Consider the following 26,175-nt stretch of genomic DNA (forward strand, 5'->3'; position numbering starts at 1 on the left):
GCAAGGATAATCTGTGAATGAAGACAAGAAAGAAGGATGTCAGCAGCTAAGATTTACCGTGGGCTTGCTGCATGACAGGCATGGTTCAACGAGCTTTCCATGAATCATTTCATCTTCCTACAGACTCTCTATGAGGTAGGTAATATTATTAGCCCCATTTTACAGGTTAGAAAACTGAGGCTTGGAGAAGTTCATCACCACTCTAAGGCTATGAGGATAATAACCAATTAAAGTCAGGATTCAAATCAGAATGGGTGGTACAGCATGGTGTGAAGGTTCCAGTCCTACCCACACAGCAGAGTCACCCAGGGAGCTTTTAAAAAGACTGCCCCTCCTGCCTGGCCCTGGGGACCCCAGTGTCTTCCAGGGTCTAGCCTGGGTAAGTCTGATGCCCTCTCCCAGGGGGCAGCCACAGGTAAGGGTTACCCCTCTCCCCAACCCCAGGCTTGGCTATCAGGCAGACCTTGGCTATCAGGCAAACCCGTGTATGGCCTTGGGAACCGACTTCACTCCTCTGAGCTGTACGGAGGGGCAGCAACAGAAGCTGGCTCACAGAGTCATCATGAGAATGGACAACACAATGAGGACCGTGCCTGGCAGAGGGCTGACACGTCTGAAAACTCAGGACCCACTGTGGGTGCTAGCCAACTCGACTGGGCCAACTCTGGGGGCAGTACTCCCACGCTCTCGCCAGCCAGCCTCCAACTGTTAGCCATTAAAGACTTAATAATATAATTGGATAAGTCGGCCCAGCACCTAAGGAACTGAGGAGTTTAGTCTGGAGAGAATAAATGATGACTCCTTCATTCTGTGACCCAGGTCTGCTCACTACCTCCTCCTATGCGCTTGCGCACACGCACACACGCGCACACACACACGCACTCTCTCTCTAACCCCTTGGACTAGGCAGAAATCAGCTCCAGCGCAAGAGCCACATGCAAGCCTCAGGAAGCATGCAGTGGGTCCTGCCGTCTTGCTGCAGTGAGGGTCTTTGCCAAACTTGTTCCAGAAACCTGGGTACACAGCCACCACAGGGACCACGTGTACCAGGTGCTGCGTGAAGGCCGGCAGGTGTGGGCAGGCGGGAGCATCTGAGAAGAGTTGACTCGAAAATTCTTCTCAACGTATGGACCTTCCTTTTCCATTTGGGGAACAAAGACTCTTTGAGTGTGATGAGGGCCTTGAATCCCGAGGATGACATCAGCTGCAATGAGCCATCACTCCTGGCAGGCAGCTCTGGAGGACTCGGCTCAGGGCGCCGTGAGGAAAACTCACGGAAAACGAGCGTGGAGGGGACAGGGCCTGTCGGGGGCACCTGAGGGGCACCGGACGGGAGCATGCAGCAGCCTGCTAGGAGTGGGCACCCTGCAACCCGCAGCTCCTGAAAACTGCCAGGCTTGGCACCAGATGGAGACAAGGAACCAAGAGCCGGAGGCCAGGCATGGTCAGCGCAGACATCTGGACCAGAGGGTTTCAGACTGCATTCCCCAGGGCCAGGGGTGGGGCTCAGGGGAGGGAGTGTACGGAGGGGGCTGCCAGCCGGAGGAGCAGATGAAGGAGGAGAAAGCCTGCCCGTCGGGCCCCTAACACACACACACATACACACAGCCACACGGACGCTCACGCACACGCACAAGCACACTCACACACGGATGCATCTATTCATACACACACGTTCACACACGTACACATACACCCACTCTGACACCCTCACTCACACTCATCCCCTATACACACTCACGGAGTCACATGCACACTCGTCTGCTCATACACTCACACTCACACATTCATTCGTGGATACTCTCTCACACATTAACACATATTCGCACACACTCACCCACCGTCACACGCACACTTGCACCAAAGCAACTCAGACTTCATTTGTTTCATGTATTCATGTGATTTGTTCCAATCACAGCCTCATTTGAAGAAAGGGTTCAGCAGCTAAAAACCAACCAACTAACCCAAAACCCCACCATCAAAAGTCTTCCGTGTTACTAATGTTCACAAGGGAGCGCTGCAAGGGAAGCTGCTGGCCAAGGGGCCCACGGAGAGTCTGCAGCCCACTCCTTCTTCTCCAGCTACCTCTTTAAGGGTTTGGAGACCTTTGCCTACATCCTACACACAGGGTTTCTGTTTCTCTCATGTGGGCACCTTTTCTGAATTTCCCCCCTCATCAGTAAAACCTTCTCAGAATGTCAGATTTGGGTCATGTCTTCACAAAGCATTGAACCCAACTGACTCATTTCCTTAGAAGCAATGCTAGACATGGTTGATCAATGAATATGAACAGCTGGCCTGTACAGGTGATACTTGGCACAGAGCCTGGCACAGGTAGGTGCCCCATAAAGGTCAGTTTCAGGAACGTATGAGGGCATTTCTGCGTAACAATAGCTCACGTGCATTGAGCCCCCACTGTGTCCTGGGTGCAAGTGCTTTACCCGCATGGTGGTGGTTCTCAGCTCTGGCTACCCAGCGGAATCACTGGGGAGCTTTTCAAAAATACTACTGCCCATGCCTCACTCCAAGAGAGTTTGATTCAGATGGTCAAGCGTGGCCTGGGCTAGTGAAGCTGCATAAGGTGATACTCATTCACAGCCCCTGAGTTATTTTCGTTTTTTTTTTAAGATTTTATTTGAGAGAGAGAGCACACACGTGCAGGAGGAACAGATTGAGAGAGAGAGAGAGAGGGAGAGAGAGAGAATCTCAAGCAGACTCCATGCTGAGCATGGAGGTCTACATGGGGCTGGATCCCAGGACCCTGAGGTGATGACCTGAGCCGAAATCAAAAGCCAGACACTTAACCAACTGAGTCACCCAGGTGCCCCAACACAGCTCCTGAGTTCTTCACAACAATCCCACTCTTATTGTTACCAATCTACAGATGTGGGAACAGAGGAACAGAGCAGTTAAATAACTTGCCCAAGGGCACACAGCTAGCAGGTCCCCAAAATGGTGACTTTAAACCTTCATCTGTCAGATGTGAGTTGAGTCTCCATCTGCTCCTGTCCAGGAATGTCACTTCAATCCAAGGCTGCCCCACTCCAGGGAGCACCCCCTGTTTAGCCCTCAGTGATCTTGTGCCCATCTGCCTCTCTATCCCCATTGCTCTGACAGCCCCTCCCCATTGCTCTCAGGATCAACACAGCCTCTCCCTACCAGCTACCAGGAAGAGGGCTCTGCTGCCAGCCAGAGACTGTCTCTCCTGGGCTTCATCTTCTGAGCAGATCCAGGAGGGCCAGAGACTTCAGTCCTGCTGGCCACTGGGGAGCTACATCTCTTATCTTGGCTGGCTGGACGTATTTTCAGAGCTGGGAGAAGGATCTCCAAGCAGCACGGTGTTGGGGAGAAAGACAGCTCTGGCTTCAAATCCCAGCTCTGCATTTAAAAGCTGTGCAACTTTGGACAAAACACTTCCCCTCTCTGAGCCTCAGGCTCTAAATCCATAACATAGGAATAATGTCACCTGCTGCAGGAAAGAGTTTTGAGAATGACCTGAGATAGATAACAGATATAAAATACTGAGCGGAAGGCCTAGCAAACACAGACACTTAGTAGAGCACATTGGTTGTGGGTATTGCTATTACCATCAATGACATAAGCTTTCCTTCCTCTCCCCTGAACCACAGTAATTGCCGTGAAAGGCAGCGTTGAGCAACTTTCCCTCTGGGTCTCAGTTTTCTCACCTGCAGATAGGGTGACACCGCTTCCTTCCCTGGGTTGCAGAGAGGGCCACATGCGGCTCTGAATGGGCAAATGCTTTGTCAAGTGCAGCCTACTCAGGTGTAAGGAACAATTTGTAAGGACAGAGGGCCCCAAATAGGTGTCTGGGAGCTGAGAGTGCTCTTTTTCTCAGATCAGTGAAATCTGAACCCATACAGAGCGGCTGTAATGTGGCCAGCGTCACTCCAGAAGCAGAACTCCCTGCCCCAGGCCGGGAATGGCCCGAGTACCATGGGGCCCGCACAGAGGAGCTGGAACCTGGAAACTGGTTTAGCACCCCACTCAATCCACCTACCCATTGCCGCCACGCCAGGGCAAGAAGCTGGGGTCAGGCCTGACTGCAGCTGCTAGAAGAAACAACAACTAAACAATAATAATAATGACCACGTTCACCGCAGTGGGTGGAATGATGGCTCTCCAAAAAGGTATGTCCACGTCCCAGTCCCCGGAACCTGTGAGCGTGACCTTATTTGGAAGAAGGGTCTTTTGCAGATGTATTTAAATTAAGGATCTTGAAATGAAGAGATCATCCTAGATTATCCAGGTATGCCTTAAATCCAATGACAAGTGTCCTTACAAGAGACACACGGGGGAGCTCAGACAGATAAAAGGGAGGAGACAGGGCGCCTGGGTGGCTCAGACGGTTAAGCGTCTGCCTTCGGCTCAGGTCATGATCCCAGGGTCCTGGGATCAAGTCCCGCATCGGGCTCCCTGCTCCTTGGGAGCCTGCTTCTCTCTCTCTCTCTCTGTCTCTCATGAATAAATAAATAAAATATTTAAAAAATAATAATAATAATAAATAAAAAAAAAAGGGAGGAGACACTGTGAACATGGAGGCAGAGCTTGGAGGGAGGCCACCCCAAGTCAAGGAATGCCAGCAGCCAGCAAAAGCCGAAGAAGGCCAGGAAGGATCCGCCCCTGTGGCCTCCAGAGGAGGTGCGGCCCTGCTAACACCTGGATTCTGGACTGCTTGCCTCCAGAACTTTACAAGAACAAATTTCTGCTGTTTGGAGCCAACGAATTTGCAGTATTTTGTGACAGTGGCCAAGGAAACGCATATATTCGGTGAAGGCTTACTCTGTGCCAAGTGGGACCTGGATGGGGTCATTCCGTGCTCACAGTAGCCCGGATTATAGATGAGGAGATTGAAGCGTGGAGGCATGGGTTCGCACAGATGGTAAGTGACAGAGACAAGATCTGGACCCAGATAGCCTGGGTTCAAGCCCCATAGCCTGGGTTCAAGCCCCATAGCCCACTGCTTAACCATGACACTCATGGTTCTCCAAGTGTGGTTCCTGGGCCAGCAGCAACAGCATCACCTGGGAACCCAGAGCTACAAAACCTCAGGCTCTCCTCCAGACCTAATGAATCAGGAACTCTGCAGCAAAGGCCCCCGTCTGTGTTTGGACCATCACCCTCAGGTTGGTGACACCTGTCATACACAGTGCTGGTGGAGGCTAAGGTTGTGGCCTAAGGCCAAAACTGAGGGCCAGTGGTGGGTAACCACAGAGGAGATGTGAGTAGACAGCCAGCAGCAGAGAAGTCCGCTGCAGGGCTAGGACCCAGACATAGGATTGGGCAGGACTCCAGCCGCTTCCACAAGGTGATCGACCTAGGCAGGGCCCCAGCCGGCCATGATGAGCTGCAAATGAGTGACTTCCTAGCCAGGCCAATGGAATGATAAATCCCCTGAGTGATTAGATCCCACTGATTGACAACAGGAGGGCCTCAGGGCCTGGAGTGAGTTGGCCAAGTGGCCCCAGGCTGGAGGTAAGCGGATACAGGGAGGCTTGGGAGCCCCAGCCCAAGGGCCCGGGTCTGTCAGGTGAGGATTCTGCAGCCAGGAGTAAGCTGATGGCCTCCAAGGGAGCTAGTACCCAGGGAAAGCCTGTCCTGAGCAGAAGGAGCCCATGCCTTCCACAGGGGGTGGCGACAGCTACCTCCCTTGCCTCCCCCACCTTCCCCTTGTCCTGCACTCGGCTTAAGGGGCCTGAAGACATCCAGGGAAGTCCACTTCAGCCACACTGGGAAGCTGGGCCTCAGGGCCCACTCCTTCTAGATGACTACAAATGAGTCACCCCATCTTGCCAAGAAATCCTCCCTGGGTGAGTTTCTCAGGAAGCTCCAATTTCTCACTACTCTGTTATTATCTGTTTACTTGCCTGTGTCTCCCACCGGCTTATGAGCCCTTCAGGGTACAGACATCATGTTCTGGCTTTATTTCTGTATCTTCCAACTTCACCCACCCCTCTAGCATGGGACCTTGCCCGGGATAAGTAAAAACTGAGCATGGACGGATGGATGGACGGACGGGACGGATGGACAAATAATGCACATGTGAGTGAATGAATGCGCTCAGTGGATTCTGGACAAGAGTGATTGCATGCTTGCCCTAATATCTCATGTTAATTGTCATCAATCAAAAGAATTCTAATGAATGCCAGCTGTTGTCATAGTAATCCCACCAGCACCATTAGCTCAATATGCACCTAATAGCCTAGCTCTCAACTGATCCCCACTGTTGAGATATAATAGAATATTATTATTATAATATTACAAAGGCTTGATGTTAACTTTTGTGAGGGCTGCAGTCTTCCATGCTTTTGGCTGACCCTTAAGCAAGAGGGCTTTGAATGACCAGTCTTCTGCAAAATTCCTGCCCTTGGCTCTCACCCACTGACTGAGTTGGGAGTGCCTCCCTTAAACACACTGGCCTCTCAGACTTCAGATTAAATTCCAGCCGCCCCCACCTTCCCCCTCCCTGAAACGAGGGTCTGGGTGGAGGATGTGAGCAACACATGCCTCCCCTTCTCTCTTACATACTGTTAGGGTCTTGAAGTTTGGCTGGAGGTCTCGGGGAAATTGCTCATAGCCTGTCTGGTATTAGACATGAGCTGGGGCCACTGGACAAGTGGGATGGGATGGGACAGGCCAGTCCTCCGGGTCTTGGGGGGAGAAGGGAAAGATTCCTGCTCCTGGCTGCATCCCCTACCCCCACCCTCACCCCCACCCAGGAAATAAGGCACGGGTGGGAGGGGCATCAAGTGGTGGGAGGAGCTTGAAAGACTTAACAATTCTGGAGCTTTCTGAGTTTTTCTCTAAGTGAGGCATATCCTCGGGTGTTTCTTGAATTTTTTGGCATGGGTGACACCACCTGGTCAGTAAAATCTCTTCAAGAGTTGCTATCCACATACCTCAATTCAGCCATCATTTACATTATCCCAGCCCCAGTGCAGCCACAAGGGGAGAATGGATCCTGGAAGGATCTTTCCTTTCACTCTATCCTGGTCCCAGTCGAGGGTTCTGGCCTAGCCTACAACCAGTGTCCCGTGGCTGAGCTGGTCCAAACTTGGCTCTGGGGTAGACTCTGGGAGATGGAGAGGATGCAGCAGCTGGTCCCCAAGTAGCTCTCCGCCTAGTAGAGGGGACAAGACACCAACGCAGAGCCCCATTACAGGTGGCCTGAACTAGAAGGCTTTGCACATGTGAACATGGTGGAGGGAACAGAGCACAGGCTAACCCACCGTAAAGAAAACGAGGGGTATGTGAGTGGTTCCGGGGGAGTGGAGCAAGGGACCCTTAGATAACCTCTGGCATTAGAGCAGAAAGGGAAGATTTACAAATCCAGGGAAATACAGACGTAGAAGTATTAAAGTGACATGCAGTAGCTCACTTAATCTCAGGAGAATTTGGTAAGGTGGGGACTACTGCTCTCTCATTTTGCAGATGAAAGCCACAGAGCTGGTGAGCAGATGGTTGGGACCTGCAGGGGGTCACCTGAGGTCCTCCCCAGCTCTTTCTACTCTCACCAGTTTTTCACGCAGGAGCCAGGAGCCACATTGCAGAAAGGCTTGAAAGCCAAGGAGACCAAAATGTATCCAGGAGGCCACAGGGAGCCTCAGCAGGCTTCTGAGGAAAGCCACTGCTGACCATTTTAGGAGGCATCGCCACCTCACCCCGAGCTGCTGCCCCTGGCAGCCGAGCCCCCCACCTTCCCTTGCCAAGGAGAGGGTGGAATTGGCGAAATGGAATGCGGAGGGAAGGCGGTAGTCTGGCAACAGCAGGAGACATACTTTCCTGCAGCCTCTCCAGGCACTTGGCATGTTATGCCCCGGGCGAGTCATGCCGCCCTGGGAACAGCCCAGGGCGTCCCAACAGACGAGTTTGTGTGAACTGAGCCAGGGCAGAGAAGCGGCCGGGCAGAGTGAGCTCACGGCTTCAGCAGGCACCCTGAAATCTGGCCCACACAGACCGAGGCCGGTGGAGGCCTTCAGAGCCGGGGAGGACCTCAGGAAACACCAGTCCAATGTCCCCAAGATGAGAAAACCAGGGCCCAGACTGACGATGGAGTCGCCCAAGCACCGATGGCCTGTTCCCACAGCTATCTAGCCCCCAGGTCACTCTCCCCCGAAACCCTAAAGGTGTGGGATGGGAAGCACCTCAGCCTGTGCTTGGCACACAGTAGGGGCCCAATGTGGGAACGAATGCATTCGTGCCTGTGGTGGGGGCCTGTGGTCCACACATACAATGACTTGGGTGCTGATGTGCAGGCGGAAACAAACCACCTGTCCCACAGCTGTCACCACACTGCTTCTTTCTACAGATTGTCCCGCTCAACTATGCAGAGAGCAGGGAGCGGTCCCTGCTGGACACTGGAGCCCATTTGGCTCTGCAGTGGGACTGGAGTTTCAGAAACAGCTGGAACAGATGGTGACCCTAAAGTCATATTTTGCAACAGGCTGACTCTTGTTTAATCTAGATGAAAGTATGGTCTCCACATGTTCGCTGGAGGGAGAGGGGTGCAGTGACCAGAGGGGGAGTCAGAGCTTCCAAGACTAGTATGCAGGAGATGCCCCACCTGGAAACCCAAAACTGAGGGTGATGTCAGAGGAATCCCAGGAGGACCAGCGTCACCCCACAGGTGCAGGGGAAAGGACGGGGAATTTGGCGCCAGACAGACCTGTGTGCAAGTCCTTGCTCTACCACTTACTTGCCGGTGACCTTGGGCCCGTTCTTTAACATCTCTGAGGCTTAGTTTCTTTCTCTGGCCATACAGATGGTAATAGCTAGCTCTCAGGGTGGTGGTGCAGGGCAATGTCAGGTGCCAAGCACATCCTGTCCATCTGTTCGTTCACTCATTTATCCATCCATCCATTCGCGCACTCATAAATAGTATCAAGCACCAATCACCACATAATCACCACATGCCTGTCACTTCTAGTCTTGGAGATTCACCGGTCTTCATGGTCTGTGTGGTCTAGAACTGAGCTCCTCATCCTTGGCAGAACCACCACCGGGGGCTTTAGAACACTGATGCCTGGCGGCCGCCCTATCCACAGCCTCTAGAAATGGATGAGGCCAGGGATGCCGCTGTGCAGTAGCGTGAGGTTCACGGTTTAGGGAAACCTCCCATCCACTGAAGGCCTGCTGCCTCTGGCTCTCTCCAAGCCCTCCCCTAGCATTACTTGCTGAATGCCTCACATAGCCCTGGAGGCAGGACCTCCACCCATCCCCGCCCCACATCCAGGTGAGGAAACCATCCCTTCTTCTGAGCGATCTGCCCAAGCCACATAGTTCAGAAAAGGAAGAACTGGGATTTGAAGTCCATCTGATGTTTCCAAAGCTCAGTTCTAACCACATGCTGCCACATACAAAAGGGACCTCAGCATCTGTGAATGCCTGCCCTCGGCTCTCTTCCCACGTCCCTGGGGGTGGGACAGACTGACCATGCGTCTAGAGTCACGCTGCACTGGGGAATTTCAGGGTGGTGCGATGCCCTCACCTGGACTTCAGAAGACCCAGATCCAGGCCTTCTGTAGTCCAGCTGTGTGGCTCTCATCTTTCTGTCTGTAATTTAGAACTAGAATAGATGATCCTAAAAGCCCCACATGTTCGGGGTCCTCAAGGTTCCCAGGGGGTTTTGATGGAGGCGAGGTGTTTGGGGGACCTCTGGGCCCTTCAGAAGAGCGCCCTAGGAGCCCAGCTCTCCAAGGTGCATGAACAGTGAACTGTGCATTCTCCATAGGAGCCACTATGTGGCACGGACCACACTGGGTAGGAGGCTGCCTCCAAAGGGAGGTTCTTAGAAACCCTGAACTTAAGTGGGACTGGCCAGTCTCCCGCATGCATACGCACGAGCAGCATTTCTCACATTCCACTCAACTTCCCATGCTAATGCTGCCCCACACACTCATTCCTGGAAAGGTAAGTGCAGATTGAGAGGGGAAAGCTTCTTGTAGCCATGAACACACACACATACACACACATCTATTCATTCAACCAGCATTCACCGAGCAACTGCTGTCTGCCAGGCACTATTCGAGGCCCTGGGGATCCAGCAGTGACAGACAGACAAGTTCCTTCCCTCATGGAATGGACAATTCTAGTACAAGAGTTTTGGAAAGCAATGATCTTCCTCTTGTCAACAACAACAACAACAACAAAAAGTTAATAACCCCTTTCGCACAAAAGCACATTAGATATCTGCAGACAGAGAAAATGTTTATACAAGAGTGGGTTGTGGCACCCACTGCCATGATTCTGAATCTCCCCCACCAGTTGGGGACCTCAAATCTATATATAACATCATCTCCACTTACGCATCCTACCATCAGGGAGAGGGGACCCCTATGCCTGAGGATCTGGATCTAGACAAAGAGCCCCCAGAGCTTAGAGACTTAATGAAAGCCTCCTGCTTTAACTCTAAAAGCACTCAACTTTTGCACCCTACTCCATAATATATGTGTGCTTTTCCTTTTAATATAAAATGTTCTTAATTATTCCCCAGTCATCACTGGACTTCCCACCCCACCCCAAGTCTCCAACCTCTGAGTAAAATGGATGCAGGAAATAAACAACATGACTTTGCATGCCATGGTCACACAGCCACGAGCCAAGGGCACAGCAAATATGAGACGGTCTCTAAAGGAAGGGCCTGGAGAGGAGGGGGTAATGCATCATCCATATCCCACCATTTCTAAAGAAGTTGCTCTCCTGTGTAGACACATATAAAAGCTTTCCACCAGAGTTATTAGCCACAAGATCTTGTTTCTGTTCCCTGGTGAGAGAATTCTGCATTGTGTTTATGGATGCACATTCTGACTACCGAGATCCAGAAAGGGACAAAAATCAAAAGAAGAGTATCAGATCTGGATGGGCCTGAGAGCTGGTCTAACCCTTTCGTTTCCTAGACAGGAAGAAGCTTTTCAAAGCCAAGACTAACTGGAGTCTAACTGCAGAGGGCAATTCTTAGAATCCTTTCCCCATATGACATTCATGGCCTCTTCGTGAGACAGCGGTGACAGGCTCTGGGTGGCTCTCACTCAGCCCTGCTCCCCTATCATTTTGCTGCAAGTCTCTTAAATGCACTTCTCCTGTGCAACACAGAAGTGGAGACCCCGTGGAGACCTCCTTGAAGCAATTCACTCTCAGCAAGTAGAGGCACGAGCAGGGCAGGAGGCAGGACCTGGAGGCCCCCAGCCCATGGATCCCGGGCTATTGAGTACTGCAAGAGACCCACAGGACAGAAGGAAGCCAGGATGCTCACCCAGGGCCAGGCTTGAGAAAGCACCTCCTGGATGGAGGTTCTGCTTTCCACCTGAGACTCCCTGCACCTACAGGCTGCCGTCTCCACCCTCTCTTCATTCTGCTCCCTTGATCTGGAACATTCCATTTCCCTTCCAACCCACCAGCCCCACCCCCTTTCCTGGCTAAATCGATTCACCCCTCACATCTCACCTTAAATGTCACTCCTTGTGGAGACTTTCCTGACACCTCAGTGCTGATCAGAATGGCCAGGGCTGTGGTTTCAGAGCTCCCTGTTACTTATTCATAACATTTGTTCACCACGTACAAATACTTAGGGTTTTTTGCACAATTATTTATTCAGTGTCTGTGTCCTCCATAAACTGTAGACTCCCTGAGTGGTGGGAACTATGCCTCTCTTGTTCATCATTTGATGCCCAGCACATACCACATTGTCTTGTACCAAGTAGGCAGTCAATGAATAACCATGAGTGAACAAATGAATGAATGAAAAACCTGGGGCGCCTGGATGGCTCCAGTGGTTAAGCATCTGACTCTTGATTTTGGCTCAGGTCATGATCTCAATGGTGTGGGATCAAGCCCCGAGTTGGGCTCTGTGCTGGGCGTGGAACCTACTTGGGATTCTCTCTCTCCCTCTGCCCCTCCCCCTCTTTCTCTCTCTTAAGAAGAAAGAAAGAAAGGGGCGACTGGGTGGCTCAGTCGTTAAGCTTCTGTCTTTGGCTCAGGTCATGATCCTAGGGTCCTGGGATCGAGCCCCGCATTGGGCTCCCTGCTCAGTGGGAGGCCTGCTTCTCCCTCTCCCACTCCCCCTGCTTGTGTTCCCTCTCTCGCTGTGTCTCTCTCTGTCAAATAAATAAATCTTTTTTTAAAAAAAAAAAGAAGGAAAGAAAGATCTACAAGGTATGACAGGCAGGATGGCAAAGTCTACTGAGGCCAGAAGCTTTTAGGATTAATTCTATCCCACCTACCTACCCACCCTTGCAAAGTCCTTGTATAGCTATATTTCATTTTTCCCACAACAGAGCATGGCTTTTTACGTTTCCTCCACTAGAAGCTCAATGATTCTAAAGATGAATGACCTCGTCCCAGCCCTCCTCATCCTTGGCAAGATGGACCTGCACAGGAATTCAGAGCCCTGATGGACTGAAGCAGGTACAAGCACTGTGCTAACAGCTATGGGGATGTGAGCTCATGGCCTCATCACAAGAATGCTGAGACAGGCACCATTATTATCTCCCACTCTACAAACAAGGAAACTGAGGCTAGAAGAGGATTAGTAAGCCATCCCAAATCACCAGCCAGTACGAGCAGAGCCTGGACCTGAACCAGCTCTGTGTGGCCCCACAGCCCCAACACTTAACCACCATGCTACAAAGGCCAAGCGTGCACACCCGCATCCCTGAGGGGCCTGAGCGATGCTGACCCAGGACCCTGCATTTCTAGCAAGCTCCCAGCTGATGCCCATGTGCTGGTACAGGGACCAGTACGAATAGTAAGTCTGTCGAGGAGAAAAGGCAAATGAGGACTTCAGTAGGGCAGGGAGAGTATCCCAGCCTGCAGGTAGGCATGTGCAAGGGCTGGGTGAAGGGAACATGCTGTGAAGCTCAGAGACCAGCAAGTAGTTGAGTGTGGCTAGAGCCAGGGCATGAGGATGGATGGGAGGAGACAAGCAGCCTTGAGCTCCAGCCCAAAGAGAGTGGAATTTAAGGTGTAATGGAAAGCATGGAAGGGTTTTAAGAGGGGGCGTGACATGATGGGACCTGTGTTTCCACGAGCCATTCTGCCTGCAGGGTGTGCTTGGGAACGGAGACATGGAGGTCCCACCGGCAAGGGAGCTTGTTACAACAATCCATTAGAGGACATGACACAGGCCTGACCCCAGGGGGCGGGGGGCAGAGGGATGGAAGCGGGACGTTGGGTGCAACAGACATTGCAAGGGTAAGACCAATTTCTTTCCAACAAAGCAGCAGTACTCTTTCCAGGTACTAACAATTTCCCAGCCCCTCCACGCCCGGGGGCCACGATGCAGAGCTGGTGGCAGACGTAAAGTCAGGTGCATACAATTCCACTGGAATCTCAAACAGAACGACTCTTAGAAATGGGGCCCACCAACCACTCCTTCCAGTCTCGCCACACAGTCTCCACAGGGAGCTGTCTCCAAAGGACAGCTTTTCCTGCCTTGCTCCCTAAGCATCCGAGTCCCGGAGTGGCAGTGACTTGGTCAAGCTCCCACAGCCAAGCCCGACACCAAGGAATCCGACCACTAGGCTAAAGCTGTGCATTTCAGGGAATTTCCCCCGGCGGAGAAAACAGAGACATGCAGTTGTAATGTGGTATCAGCTTCCAAATATTAAACAAGCAAAAACATTCCATTTCTTAAACTGGAAGTTTACATTCTAAAAGAAGAGGGGGGAGACCCTGAAACGGAGCCATCTACTCTAGACAGTTAAACCTGAAGTAAAATTAGAAAATATGTCACATGGAAAAACTCTGCAGTGAGAAATAGTTTCTTCCCCCCACCCCTTTCCTTCTTTCTGTGGGAGAGTGAGTAATTTGGCATTTTCACTAGACAGGGGGAGAGGGCAGCTGTGGTCTCTGTTTTGTGCCAAACGCACAGTTGTCGGGCACGGTTTTGTATCCTGCCTTGTGGACGGGGATGCAGTGAGGCATCTGCCTAGCAACCAGATGAGCAAGGCTGAGAGCTGCAGAGTTCAATCGCTTCCCCCGAGTGCCACAGGGTCTGGCCAAACCGAACTCAGGCATGCTAGAATGTTCATGCTAACGGTGCTTTTAGGGTTCACCTGGTCCAACCCCTTCACTTCTCAGATGGGAAGCCGAGGCCCCCAAGGAGGCAGAGATCCATCCAAGACAAAAGAAAAACAGGGGAACATCAAAGTTGAGCTTCTGGGCAGGTGTCTACCATGTCTCCCCTCATCATTGCTGTCTTTGCCTCCTGAAGATAGGGGAGCCCCTCCATGGCTGATGGTCACCTGAATGTACCAGGTTTCCACCAGGTTATTCGTTTCACAAGCATTGCCTGAGTACCTACCAGGGGCCAGGCAAGGTGCTAGGTGCTGGGGGTAGAGGGGAGAAGGTCCCAAGTTTAGATTCTTGAGGTGGCCCTCCCCCAGATCCCAACCACTCTGGAGGCTGTGCAGTTTGAGATCAGGCTGTGAGGAGGGATATTCTGGGAGACAAGGCCAGAACAGCACATTGGTGGGATGTCAAGGGTCTCAAATGCCAATGCTAGGAAGTGTTGTCATTGCTGTCTATGGCTGCTGTAACAAATCACCACAAATTTAGTGACTTACAGCAAAAAAAAAAAAAAAAAAACATCTTATAATCTTACAGTTCTGTAGGTCAGAAGTCCAACACAGGTCTTACTCGACTCGGATAAAAAGTAAGGTATCAACAGACAGTGTTCCTTTCCGGAAGCTTTAAGGGAAAATCCATTTCTTGCCTTTTCCAGCTTCTAGAGGCCACCTGTGTTCCTTGGCTCATGGTCCCTTCCTGTGTCTTCAATGCCAGCAAAGAAGGCCGGTCAAGTTCTTCCCATATTGCATCTCACCGACCTCCTCTCCTGCCCCCGCTTCTACTCTTTAGGACCCTTGTGATTATGCTGGGCCCACCTGCGTCATCCAGGATCCTCACCTTCTTTTAATTAACAACCTGAATTCCATCTCCAACCTTAGTTCTCCTACACCATGTGACCGAACACATTCACAGGCTCTGGAGATTAAGATGCAGACACCTTTGGAGGGCCATGACCACCCACCACAGGTGGCTAGCACGGGAAGATGACAAAGGGCTTTAAGCAGGGGTGATATGATCAGAGTTGGTGTTACAGCGCTGCTCAAACTGTAATGTGCACATGAATCACCAGGGATCTTGTTAAAATGCGCATTCTGATTTACTGGGTCTGTGGGTGGGACTGGGGATGCTGCTGATGCTGCTGGTCCTCGGAATATATCCGAGTAGCAAGAAGCTAGAAGACCACTGTTGGCCGCAGGTGGGGGATGCACTGAAGGGTGGGGGGAGACAGACTTACGTGCTGAAAATAAAGATGGAAGAAGACAGTCACTAAGATGTACGGCTGGGAGGGGAGAAGCAGCTCACTGACCCACCTTCAGATGGAGTTGTGCATGTGATGCTGTAGAAATTGCATGAATTTAGGTTCAGTTTGTCCACCAGCGTCTGGGCTCTCTGGACTTCTACTCTAGAATGGTTATAACTTTCCAGCACCCAAAAAGCGGACCTTCATTTTCCTTTGGTGACATGTATGCTATCCCCGACCTATCTATTATATCCAGGTCCCTGCTCCACCCCCGCTCTGGTCCCCACACCATCCATCGCAGAGGATGGCTGCAGGTGGTCTCCCAGCAGGGCTGGAAGCATGCACAGACTTTGCTATGGTCAAGGGTTCATAATGCTGGGTGTTTGCTCAGATCTCCACAGTCTCAGGCTTTGAATGATTCATTCATTAATGTATTCAAATGCTCATTGTGTCCGTTTGGGGCCATGTCAGATGCTGAGGAAACATGGATAAATAAAATAGAGTTCCTACCCTCAGGGAACCCACAGTGATGTGGGAGCAGGGAAGGAAGGAGGTACTGAACGGGTCACCAATTACAGGCCCAATGCTCACCTCCTTACTCTTCATAGTAGGAATTATTATTGGCTTAATCTACAGGTAAGGAGGATAAGGCAGAGAGAGGTCGCTCAATGGGAAGTGGCAGAGCTGAGATCTGAACCCAAGACCCAGGCTTCCAGAGCTCATCTGCCTGAACTATACCCCCTGAAGCTCCCTCTGAGATCCAGTGCCGGCTCTGCCCTCCTGTGTTGCAATCATGGGCAGGTACTTTCCTCTCTGGGACTCAGGATCACCACGTTGGAAAAGAGGCCTTTGGGCTGCACCAATTATTCTCAACCCTGGCTGCACTCCAGAATCACACCAGGAGCTTTTAAAAACCTGCCAATGACTCAACCTCACCCCGGATGAGTTCAGCATCCTGTAAGTGGGGAAGGCTGGGCAACAGGTTCGTTCTGAATCTCCAAGTGATTCTAAGGTGCAGCCAAGGTTGAGAACCACCAAGGTCCTTACAACCTGACCTCCGGAACTCCAATTTCCTGAAAGATGCTCTTCTCTTCCAGCCCTTACAGGACATGTGCAAAATGAATGAAGGAAGCGGGAGGGGAAAAGGGAGGAAGGATTCACAACTCCATTCAACTAAGGGCAATATGGGGCAGTCATGCAGCACTGTCCCTCTACCTGCTGTCACTTTCTCCCTTTGTTTTGTTTAAGATTTTATTTATTTATCTGAGACCAAGAGAGAGAGCAAGAGAGAGCGCAAGGGTGGGGGAGGACAGAGGAAGAGGACAGAAAAGAGGGAGAGGCAGATTCCCCGCTGAGCAGGGAGCCCAACACACAGGGTTCGATCCCAGGACCCTGAGATCAAGACCCGAGCTGAAGGCAAACGCTTAACTGACTGGTCCACCCAGGCACCCTGTCTCCCCTTAGATTCGAGAAGTAGCAGCAACAGATAAAGGTGGGGTGAGCTCATCCTGTATGCTGCTACAGGGAGTACAATCACCACTGGCTTTCCAAAGAATGCAACGGAAGCTTTAAAAATGGGCACGCACTAGAGCCAACAATTTGCTTCAGGAATTTGTGCTAGGGAATAACTGCAGAAAAGGTCAAATACAGAGCTGCATAAATGGGGTCATCACGATAGTGTTTATAGCAGCGGACAACCAGAAACCGTCTCAAGGCATAAAAGGGCACTAGTTTAATTATGGGACGTACATACGTTGAAATACTATTTCAATGACAAAGGATGTTAGGGAACAGTATTTGATGCTCCAGAGGAAGTGTTTAGATGATGACGAAGGGAAGAAAAATGCCAAGCAACAAAACCACAATGTACAGAATGATCTATTCTTTTTATAACCTATGTGCATATTTAGGCAAATATTTGAAAAACTGTCCACCAAATGTTGGCAACATTAATCGCTGAGTCATGAGAGAATATGTGGCATTTGTAAACTCCTTCCCCCCCTCCAGATTTTTACAATGACTATGAATTTTACTATCAATTTTTTAATGTAATTGAAAAAATAAAGCTCCTCTTTCAAAACCTGCTTCCCTCCCCGCCCCCGCCCCGCCCCATCTTCTGGTGGAAATAGACATCCCTACTTTGGTAGTGCAGAGACTTGCTTGCACCCGCATTAGGACACACAGGATAAGCTCCCTAGCATTTAAGCTGGCTGCAGCACGCTGGTTTCTACTACTGAACTGTGAGTCACTCTAGGATGGGTCCTCAGTCCAGTGCATCCTTTTAGTCACCCACCACCCATCCCAGAGACCTCTGTGAGAGGAGGCGGTCAGGAAATATGGGGAGAAGACAGAAATCTATATATCTCTAAGTGTATACATCTATATAGCAGCCAGAACACAGAACAGGGCCGATGGTTTTTCAAAGACTTCAACTTCGTGGAAAGAGTAGTTGAAAAAGCCCTCCTGGTGGTAGAGGGGGCTTTTAAGCTGGGCCCCATGTAAATCCCTCAGTGGTGGAAGGGTGACTCCTGGAGATGCTGAAGGCAAGGCTGCTCCCTACAAATCAGACTCTAACCAAGCTTCCCCAAATACCTGAAGTCAGGGGTCTTGCTCATTTGAGGGTGATACCAGGACCCTCAGAATAGTTTTCTTCCCTGTCCAACCCTTCAAGTCAGCCATGCCATGCAACAACTGCAAAATGAATTGGATTGGATAAAATTGGGTTGGGTTGGGTTGGGTTGTATTAGATTAGGTTGGGTTGAGTTGGGTTGAGTTGAATTGAGTTGAGTTGAGTTCTGATGGGGATAAGGAGTGGAATGCACTCATTAGGTGACCCTGGTCTCACACTTCCCTCATGAAAGCTTGCCCAATAGTAGGTCTGGACCTTCTTCCAGGTTCTGCTCTAACCCTAGACTTTTTCTCTCTTGAATTGGGGTGGAGCAGAGGAAGGTGGTCAGTCAGCAAACCTGATCCTCCCAACACCTCTGACGCATCTCTGCTCCCCTGGGCTCTGTGTCAACAGTAGTAACTCAGGCCCCATGATCTGCTGCTCTGACTTTGAAACTTGATTTGCTCATTCATTCTCCTTATTGCACATTAGTATCTTCAGCTGAATCTGATTATAAGATTTCCTCCCTTTTGATAACCCTCACTTGCCCACCACCACTCCAACACTCTCACTACCCAATCATATCATGAGAAAATTCTATGATAAATCAATCTGTACTAAAAAATATATGGCCTAATGAATGAGACAGGGGTGACTTCCCTTACCAGATTTTAAAACATATTACAATGCAGTGATTATCAAGACCATGTGAGATTTTATTTATTTTTTATTTTTTAAAGATTTTATTTATTCATTTGAGAGGGAGAGAGAGAGAGTGTACAAGCAGAGGGAGTCGATGTGGACTCAAACCCAGGACCCTGGGATCATGACCTGAGCCGAAGGCAGACGCTTAACCATCTGAGCCACCCAGGCGCCCCAAGACCATGTGAGATTTTAAAAACAGGCACACACATAGGCACAAGAAGGGACCAACAGTAGAGATTTGAGAAAAAAATTTCTATCATTCAAGAAAAAAAATTACATGATAACCAAAAGCAACACAACGATGGGTAAATCACTCACATCTTAATTAGTATTTTGGGGAATCCTGGATACCACTTTGAAAAAAAACTGACTTCAGATTACATGCTACGTAATCTATGTAATTAACCTAATTTACGGTCCATTTTAAGTAGGCCAAGCTGTAGACATTCAAAGAAACCTTGAAAATAAACTCAATATTTAGCGAGCAGAGAAAAGATACATGTAACAACTTTTGATAAAATGGAGGCCATCAGGAATAAAGTGAGGGGGGATAAGCTAGACAACAAACTGTACAATTACATATAATAAAAAAAAGATGAAGAGCAAAATAACATTAGCATCAATTCCTAACTAGTTATTAAAGTTACTAAAGAGAAAAAACCTAAAAGCCCCATAATGTACCCTCATTACTCAGCCATGCTTACCCCACAGTTGGCAGAGCTGTGGAAGAATCGAGATGAATTACAATTACAGTTGACATGGTAAGCTGGCACATTGTCTCCAGGAAATAAGCTGGACCTACCCATTCATTCCCTCTTTGATTCACTGACAGAGTTTTTGCTGAGTGCTCACTCCGCCAGGCCCTGGGCTAGGCTCTAGGATTCAGAGTTGGAAAGGCCCAGTCCCTGCCTCTTGAAGATTCCTGTGTAGTAGGGAAGGCAGAAGAATCATCAGTGGTCACCGTCCATCTGAGAAGCCCTGTGACTGAGGGATGGGTTGATCGTGTCAGCCCAGAGGAAAGACAACCAACAGGCTTCCCAGAGAGGATGGGTAAAGGATGAATGGTGGGCTGCCAGATGGGCAAGGAGAAAGGTATTTTCAAAGAGTGACCAGCCTAGGCAGAGACACAGAGGTGAGTCATCGTATGTCTTATTCCACCAGCTACCAGTGGTATGGTGTGAGCCCAAGTCAGTGGGAGCTCTATGTAACTGGAGAGACTGGGAGGCCACAAAGGGCCCTCTGCAGCAAGGAGCATGACCCCCTCTTAGGTACAGTAAGAACCCAGTGACAGCAATTAAAGTAGGAAGGAGAATGATTAAATTTGTATCTAAGACAGATCCATCTAAATTCAGAAGAACTGGGGTGCCTGTTCTTGGGAGGGTGGCTCAGTCGTTAAGTGTCTGCCTTCGGCTCAGGTCGTGATCCCAGGGTCCTGGGATCGAGCCCCGCATCGGGCTCCCTGCTCAACAGGAAGCCTGCTTCTCTCTCTCCCACTCCCCCTGCTTGTATTCCCTCTCTTGCTGTGTCTCTCTCTGTCAAATAAATAAATAAAATCTTTAAAAATAAATAAATAAATACAGAAGACCTATCCGACTACTTCTGTTCTTTAATGGGCAAGTCTGTTCTGTTTTGGGTAATCTAGGAAAAAAAAAAAAATACAAAAGGAAAACAAAGGCCATTTGTCAGAAGATGGTCCCAGCAGCACCGTTCATAATAATGACAAAACAGCTGAAGTCCAAGTGGCTAACTCTGGACAAGCAAGGCATGACCCACACTCTCAAAGTGCTCCCACGGAAAAGAGAGACAAATAAACATACTGACACTAGAGGGGGGACAGTGGCTGGTGCCGGGGGAGACAGATGAAGGTCATGGGGAATTCAGTGGTGAGAAAGCTCATCTGGAGAGATGCCTCTACCATGTAAGCTGGGAGGTAGCATTAGGCCTTAAAGAGAAACATAGGGCAAGGCAGTGTGCCCTAGAGGGGGCGATGAGTTCACATCTTGTGCAAAGTCAAAGAGACTACAAAATCCCAACTTGTCATGGGAAGCTGTGAGTGGCTCCATGTGCCAGTTTTCAGCTCACGCTCTGCCATAAAACACACAGACAGCACGGGATGCTCCCAAGGGCATTCCCCACCTTCTACAAAACCGAAAAGTTTACCCACTAATTCAAACACTACAATCATTTATCTTCAACACAACTTCTAATAGTACGTGAGCAACAGTAGCTCAGTACGGGCCATGGAGGCAAGAGGCCAGAGACTGGAAATCTCAGGTGTGACTCCTCCTCACTCCTCTCCCTTCAGGAAAGCACATCAGACGGACATGAGCGAGAGTGAGATGGTTAGAGGAAAATCCCAAACTGGCTCTGATGAGCATTCAGATTTGTCTCTAAAGAAGATCTGCAGATGGCCAACAAACCCGTGAAAAGATGCTCAACGTCATTAGTCATTAGGGAAACGCAAATCAAAACAACAAGGAGGGACCACTTCACACCCACTAAGATAACTGTATTTTAAACATGGAAAATAAGAAGTGTTGACAGGGATGTGGAAAAATCAGAGCTTTGCTCACTGCTGGTGGGACTGTGGAATGGGACAGCCATTGTGGAAAAGAGTTTGGGAATTTCTACAAAACCTAAGCATGGAATGACCACAGGACCCAGCAGTTCTACTAGGTATAGACCCAAAATAATTAAAACAAGTACTCAAATTCCTGTACACAAATGTTCATAACAGCACTATTCATGATAGCTAAAAGGAGGAAACAACCCAAATGTCCCCATCAATGGAAGAATGGATAAATGAATTGTGTTCTATCCACGCAGTAGAATATTACACAGCCATAAAAAGCAATGAAGTCCTGACACATGCTACAACATGGATGACTCTCAATAATATTATGCTAAGTGAAAGAAGCCAGACTCAGAAGACACAGGTTATATGATGCCATTTATATGAAATAGTCAGAATAGGCAAAACCATAGAGACAGAAAGCAGATCAGTGGTTGCCAAGGGCTGGTGGGGTGAGCATGGGGGTAACAGCGAGTGACTACTTAGTAGAAATAAGGCTTTTCACTCTTTGGAGTGATGAACATGTTTTGCAACTAGACAGAGGAAACAGCTGTACAACAATATTAACGTATGAACTGCCACCGAATGGTACACATGAAAGTGGCTAGTTTCATGTTATGTGAATTTCACCTCAGTTAAAAAAAAAAGTCAACCAGGATAACCAGAGATCCAATAAATATATGAAAAGGCAATCAACTTAATAATCAGGAAAACATAAGTTAAGACTACAGTAAGATTCTACTATGTACTCCTCAGAAGGGCTGAAATTTCAGCCCAGTGACAAGACCAAGTGCTGGCGGGGATTTGAAGACGGGGGAGCTCTTATACCCGGCTGGCGACCGTGTGCCTCGGTACAACCATTGTGTAAGATGGGCGGGCACTGTCTGTTCAGCTGGAGGAGCTACATACGCCATTACCCAGCACTCCACCCCTAGATATGGAAGCAACAGCAATACGCACCCCTGTGCACCAGGCACATGTACGAGAATGTTTAGAAACACACTGCTGTCTCTGCCAAAATGGAAATGCCCCAAATGTTGTTGGAGAAAAATGGACAGATAATGTACAGCATATTAATACCAGTGGGAAATTACACAGCGACAAAGATAAATTCACTACGGCCACATACAACAGCATAAATGAATCTCAGAGCTTAATATTCAGTGAAAGACGCCATGTGTAAAGTTCAAACTCAAGTCAAGTGGAACTGTAGAAATTGGGGATACATGCTCAGGTACTAAAGTTATTTCTAAAAAGTAAGGAAGCAATCACCATAAAAGTCAAGGTGATGGTGACCTCTGAGGGCAGGGAGGGAATAATCACAGCCAAGGGGCACAAGAGAGCTTCTGGGGCTATCCTATTTCTTGACCTGGGTTATATGGATGTTTGCTCCATGATAAATCAGTGGGCTGTACTTCCTGTGTGCATTTCTCTGCATGGAGGTTATATTTCATGGTAAAACAGTTTAAAGAAAAGTAAGTAATTTGCACGTATAAGGATTTTATTAGCAGGAACAAATTACTTGTAGAACCACTGCCCCCGCCTATCTGCTAAAATAGCAGGTATTCCAATGGCACTGTAACTTTTTTTTTTTTTAATATTTTATTTATTTGACAGAGAGAGACACAGCGAGAGAGGGAACACAAGCAGGGGGAGTGGGAGAGGGAGAAGCAAGCTTCCCGCCGAGCAGGGAGCCCGATGTGGGGCTCGATCCCAGGACCCTGGGATCATGACCTGAGCCGAAGGCAGACGCTTAACAACTGAGCCACCCAGGCGCCCCTCCAATGGCACTGTAACTTTACTGGCTCGGCCATGATGTGTTAGGGGCACAAGGATCAGTGTGGAGGACACGGTCCCATTGACAAGGGTCTCTTTAAACAGGGCAGGCCAGGAAAACCTCAGGAGCTGAGAAGCCTTGAGACACTGGGCCTTGGTTTCCTTATTAAAGCACAGAGATAATAGCAGTCCCAGTCCCTGCCTCCTGGAGTGATTTTGAGGACTGGATGAAGGTAACCCAGACCTGCTCACACCTCTGCCTGAAAGCATCATTGTTTATAAGTGTTAGCCTGATTAAACTGCATGCAAAATTTGGTTTGCAGGAGGATATTTCACAGGCCTAGGAAGAGTCTCTGCAGAGGCCCAGAGGGACTCTGAATACCCATCAGTTGCAAGTGGCTCTTTCGTTGCCCTTTTCAGCTCCTGAGGGTTTCCTGGCACTCCCTTTTTACGTTATGGATGGGAACAGGACTTCCTCTGTGTTGTTTCTGACAACTGACTTGACATCAAGGGGTCCAGCCTTCAAACACAGGAGAAGAAAGAAATACCAAGGTCTCTTTCTCCAGAATCTTCTTCCTTTTGGGAGGTGGGGGTTATGGCAAAATTCACGAAAGACCACGAAACATGAAGCTGCCCTCTGCCGCTGTGCTGGCAGAACCCTCTATCACATGCAAAACTGCAACATTTCGACATGGGCCGTGGTGCTGAGAAGCCAAAACTGGGCCCCAGCTGCCCTTTGATCTGCAAGAAATGCCAGGCTGGAGGCTCTGGCAGGAAAAAGTGGCCTTTGAGTTTGGGTCTTGTTCCCAAGGAGACAATGGTCTAGGCTGTCCAAGGCTTCCTCTGGCACACAAAGAGTTAACCCAGGCCGCCCTCAATCGTCAGTTTCCTTCAAAGGGACAGATGATGTTCCCCCTTCTCACACACTCTATTGAGGCTAAGTACTGATTTTCTAAATCCAAAAGGGGTGGGAGGCTACTGTTGGGCCAACAGAGTTCTGCAACACGGCAAGGAGAAAGAGCCGAGGGAGGAAGGTTGGGAGCCCAGGAATCTGGGCTCAAGTCCTGCCTTTGGGACAGGCCACTTCCTAAGCCTCTCTCATCCTCAGTGTCCTGTCAACTGCTTGCATCGCTTGCTCACACAGCTATTTGAAGGATCAACCCAAAAGTTCTACCACTTACTTTGTGCCTAGTACAGGCCACAGTGTGGAAAGCCTATTATTTCTAATACCTCTTTTAATCGTCACAGCATCCCTAGGAGGAAAGGTGGTCTAATTATTCCCGTTTTTGGGAAACTGAGGCACAGAGAGGTGAAATTCATTGTCCTGAGTTGGGTCACCTAACTCAGCCAACAATTCAAGCCCAGGCAGCCTGAACACACACCTTAACCAAAATCTATTTTAACTCAGACCCTACTAGTCATCCCCCTGCCTCTGGGTTCTGGTGGGGAAACTGAGGCTCAGGGAACAGAAAAGATCAGATCCCCTGGCTCCGCACCCCTAGCTCTTCTCATCACCCATGGCGCCACTGCCCACGATGGATGGGACTCCCCTAGGTAACTCAGGACTGTTAGGCATCGAGTAATGCAGTCCCGTTATTTCTTGTGCGGCAAAGATGCCAGGTGTCCCTGCCGGTGGTCACGCTCCCGCACCTGTGTACAGAGAGGGCACCAGACCTGCCCTTACAATGAACCAGCCAACATGCACGCCCTGCGCATGGCGCTGGGTGAGCTGGAGCTAACTGTCCCCGCGGAGCCGCTGGCGCTGTCACTGGGCTTCCAAAGCCCCTCTGTGCCCACGATCCGAGGGGCCGCGCCTCGCTCCACAGTGCCCAGACGGCGCGCCACCCGCCCGGCGGGTCAGGGACTCCCGTTCGCCCCTCACATGCCCTGCACCAGCCGGGGGAAGCGGCGGGACCGCCAGAGCGCACGGAGCGGGAGGACTCCCTTTTATGTCCAGGAATGAGGAGCGCACCGCAGGCACGCCAGCCGCCAAACCAACTTCCCCGCGGCGCGGAGGCAGCCGATGCCACCCTCGGGCCGGGTCGCTTACCTGTCGCGGAGCGGGTCCGGGTGACAGCGGGGAGAAGCGAGGAGACCGAAAGCAGCCACAGCAGGCGCCAGCAGCGCGCGTTCCTCCTGCAAGAAGTGGCGGGGGGCGAGAAGGTGAGGCGGGCGGGAGGGCCGAGGGGCCGGGGCGCGGGCAAGCGAGTCCTACCTTGGCGCCATCTCGCAGGCCTGCCGAGCCCTCGAAGGCACTGTGCGCCCGGCTGCGCTAGGGCCGCCGCTCGCCCTTCCTGCGGCGAACAAAGGCGGCGCTGGGCAGTGGCGGCGGCGGGCAGCCTCGCGGCTCCCCTGAGTCACCCGCGCTCTGAAACCCGACTCCGCCGCGCCCTGCGCTCACCCGCGCGCCGCGCCGCGCCCACCTCGGCCAGCGGCGCCGCACTCACGCCCCGGGGGTCCCCGCCGCCGCTGCCGTCCCCACGCCCCTTTCCCCCCTCGACGGACGCGCGCTCCCGAGCCGTGGCCGCCACCCGGGTCTGCCTTATGTAACCTTCGAGAAAAGCCCCGCGCCCGCGCTCCTCTGGGTAAGCGGGACGCGGCTCCCTCCCGCCCTAACGTCTGTCCCAGTCGCGGCTGTCCCGCAGACGACGTCTCCTTTCATGGGCCAGTGGAATTCTCTCAGCAGCCCGGGGAGGCCGGAGTCGCTGTGATTTCCTTAAATGACGGATGAACAAACTGAGGTTCAGGGAGATGGAGCGAATGTCCAAGAGCACACAGCGGGGCTGAGTTCCTGACTGCTGTGCCTGCCCTGCACGCCTGACACTCGAACCCCCCAGAAGTGGCCCCGTTTTGAGGGGTACAGTGATATATATAAGCACATGCGGCAAAGATCATCCTAATAAAAAAGTTAAATGTATCTAATACTGCCAAGGTTTTCCTCGCGCTATAACTTGCCTGCTGCCCCCTCCACCCCCTGCCGGGGAATGTAAGTTTCAGGAGGGCGAGAGTATATTTGTTTTGTTATCTGGCTACAATAGTACACGGTGGTAGGAAATGCCAATAAACACTGGGTGAATGAAGGAGCACAGTCTCAGGTGAGACCACTTCAGGCACTGTGATGATGCGGGAGAGGTGAACCAGGATCAGCCTCCAAAAGCCATCCCCGGTGTGTGTACTGAGCTTAGCACAGGG

The 26,175-nt window shown here is 50.5% G+C and overlaps 1 protein-coding gene across 1 annotated transcript in view; it reads right to left on the reverse strand.

Moving 5' to 3' along the window:
* COL15A1 (collagen type XV alpha 1 chain) overlaps positions 1 to 25,388 on the reverse strand; it is a 103,381-nt gene extending 77,993 nt beyond the window's left edge. The window contains exons 1-2 of the mRNA XM_035016219.1: positions 25,199 to 25,388; positions 25,034 to 25,119 (exon numbers count right to left, since the gene is read on the reverse strand). Coding sequence (XP_034872110.1) covers positions 25,034 to 25,119; positions 25,199 to 25,209 — 97 coding nt within the window. The 5' untranslated portion in view covers positions 25,210 to 25,388. The remainder of the gene's footprint in view (positions 1 to 25,033; positions 25,120 to 25,198) is intronic.
* Between the last annotated feature and the right edge of the window lie 787 nt (positions 25,389 to 26,175).

This window comes from Mirounga leonina, unplaced genomic scaffold, assembly GCF_011800145.1.
Source record: "Mirounga leonina isolate KUSES-001 unplaced genomic scaffold, KU_Mleo_1.0 Mir_170, whole genome shotgun sequence".
NCBI classification, from domain to species: domain Eukaryota; kingdom Metazoa; phylum Chordata; class Mammalia; order Carnivora; family Phocidae; genus Mirounga; species Mirounga leonina.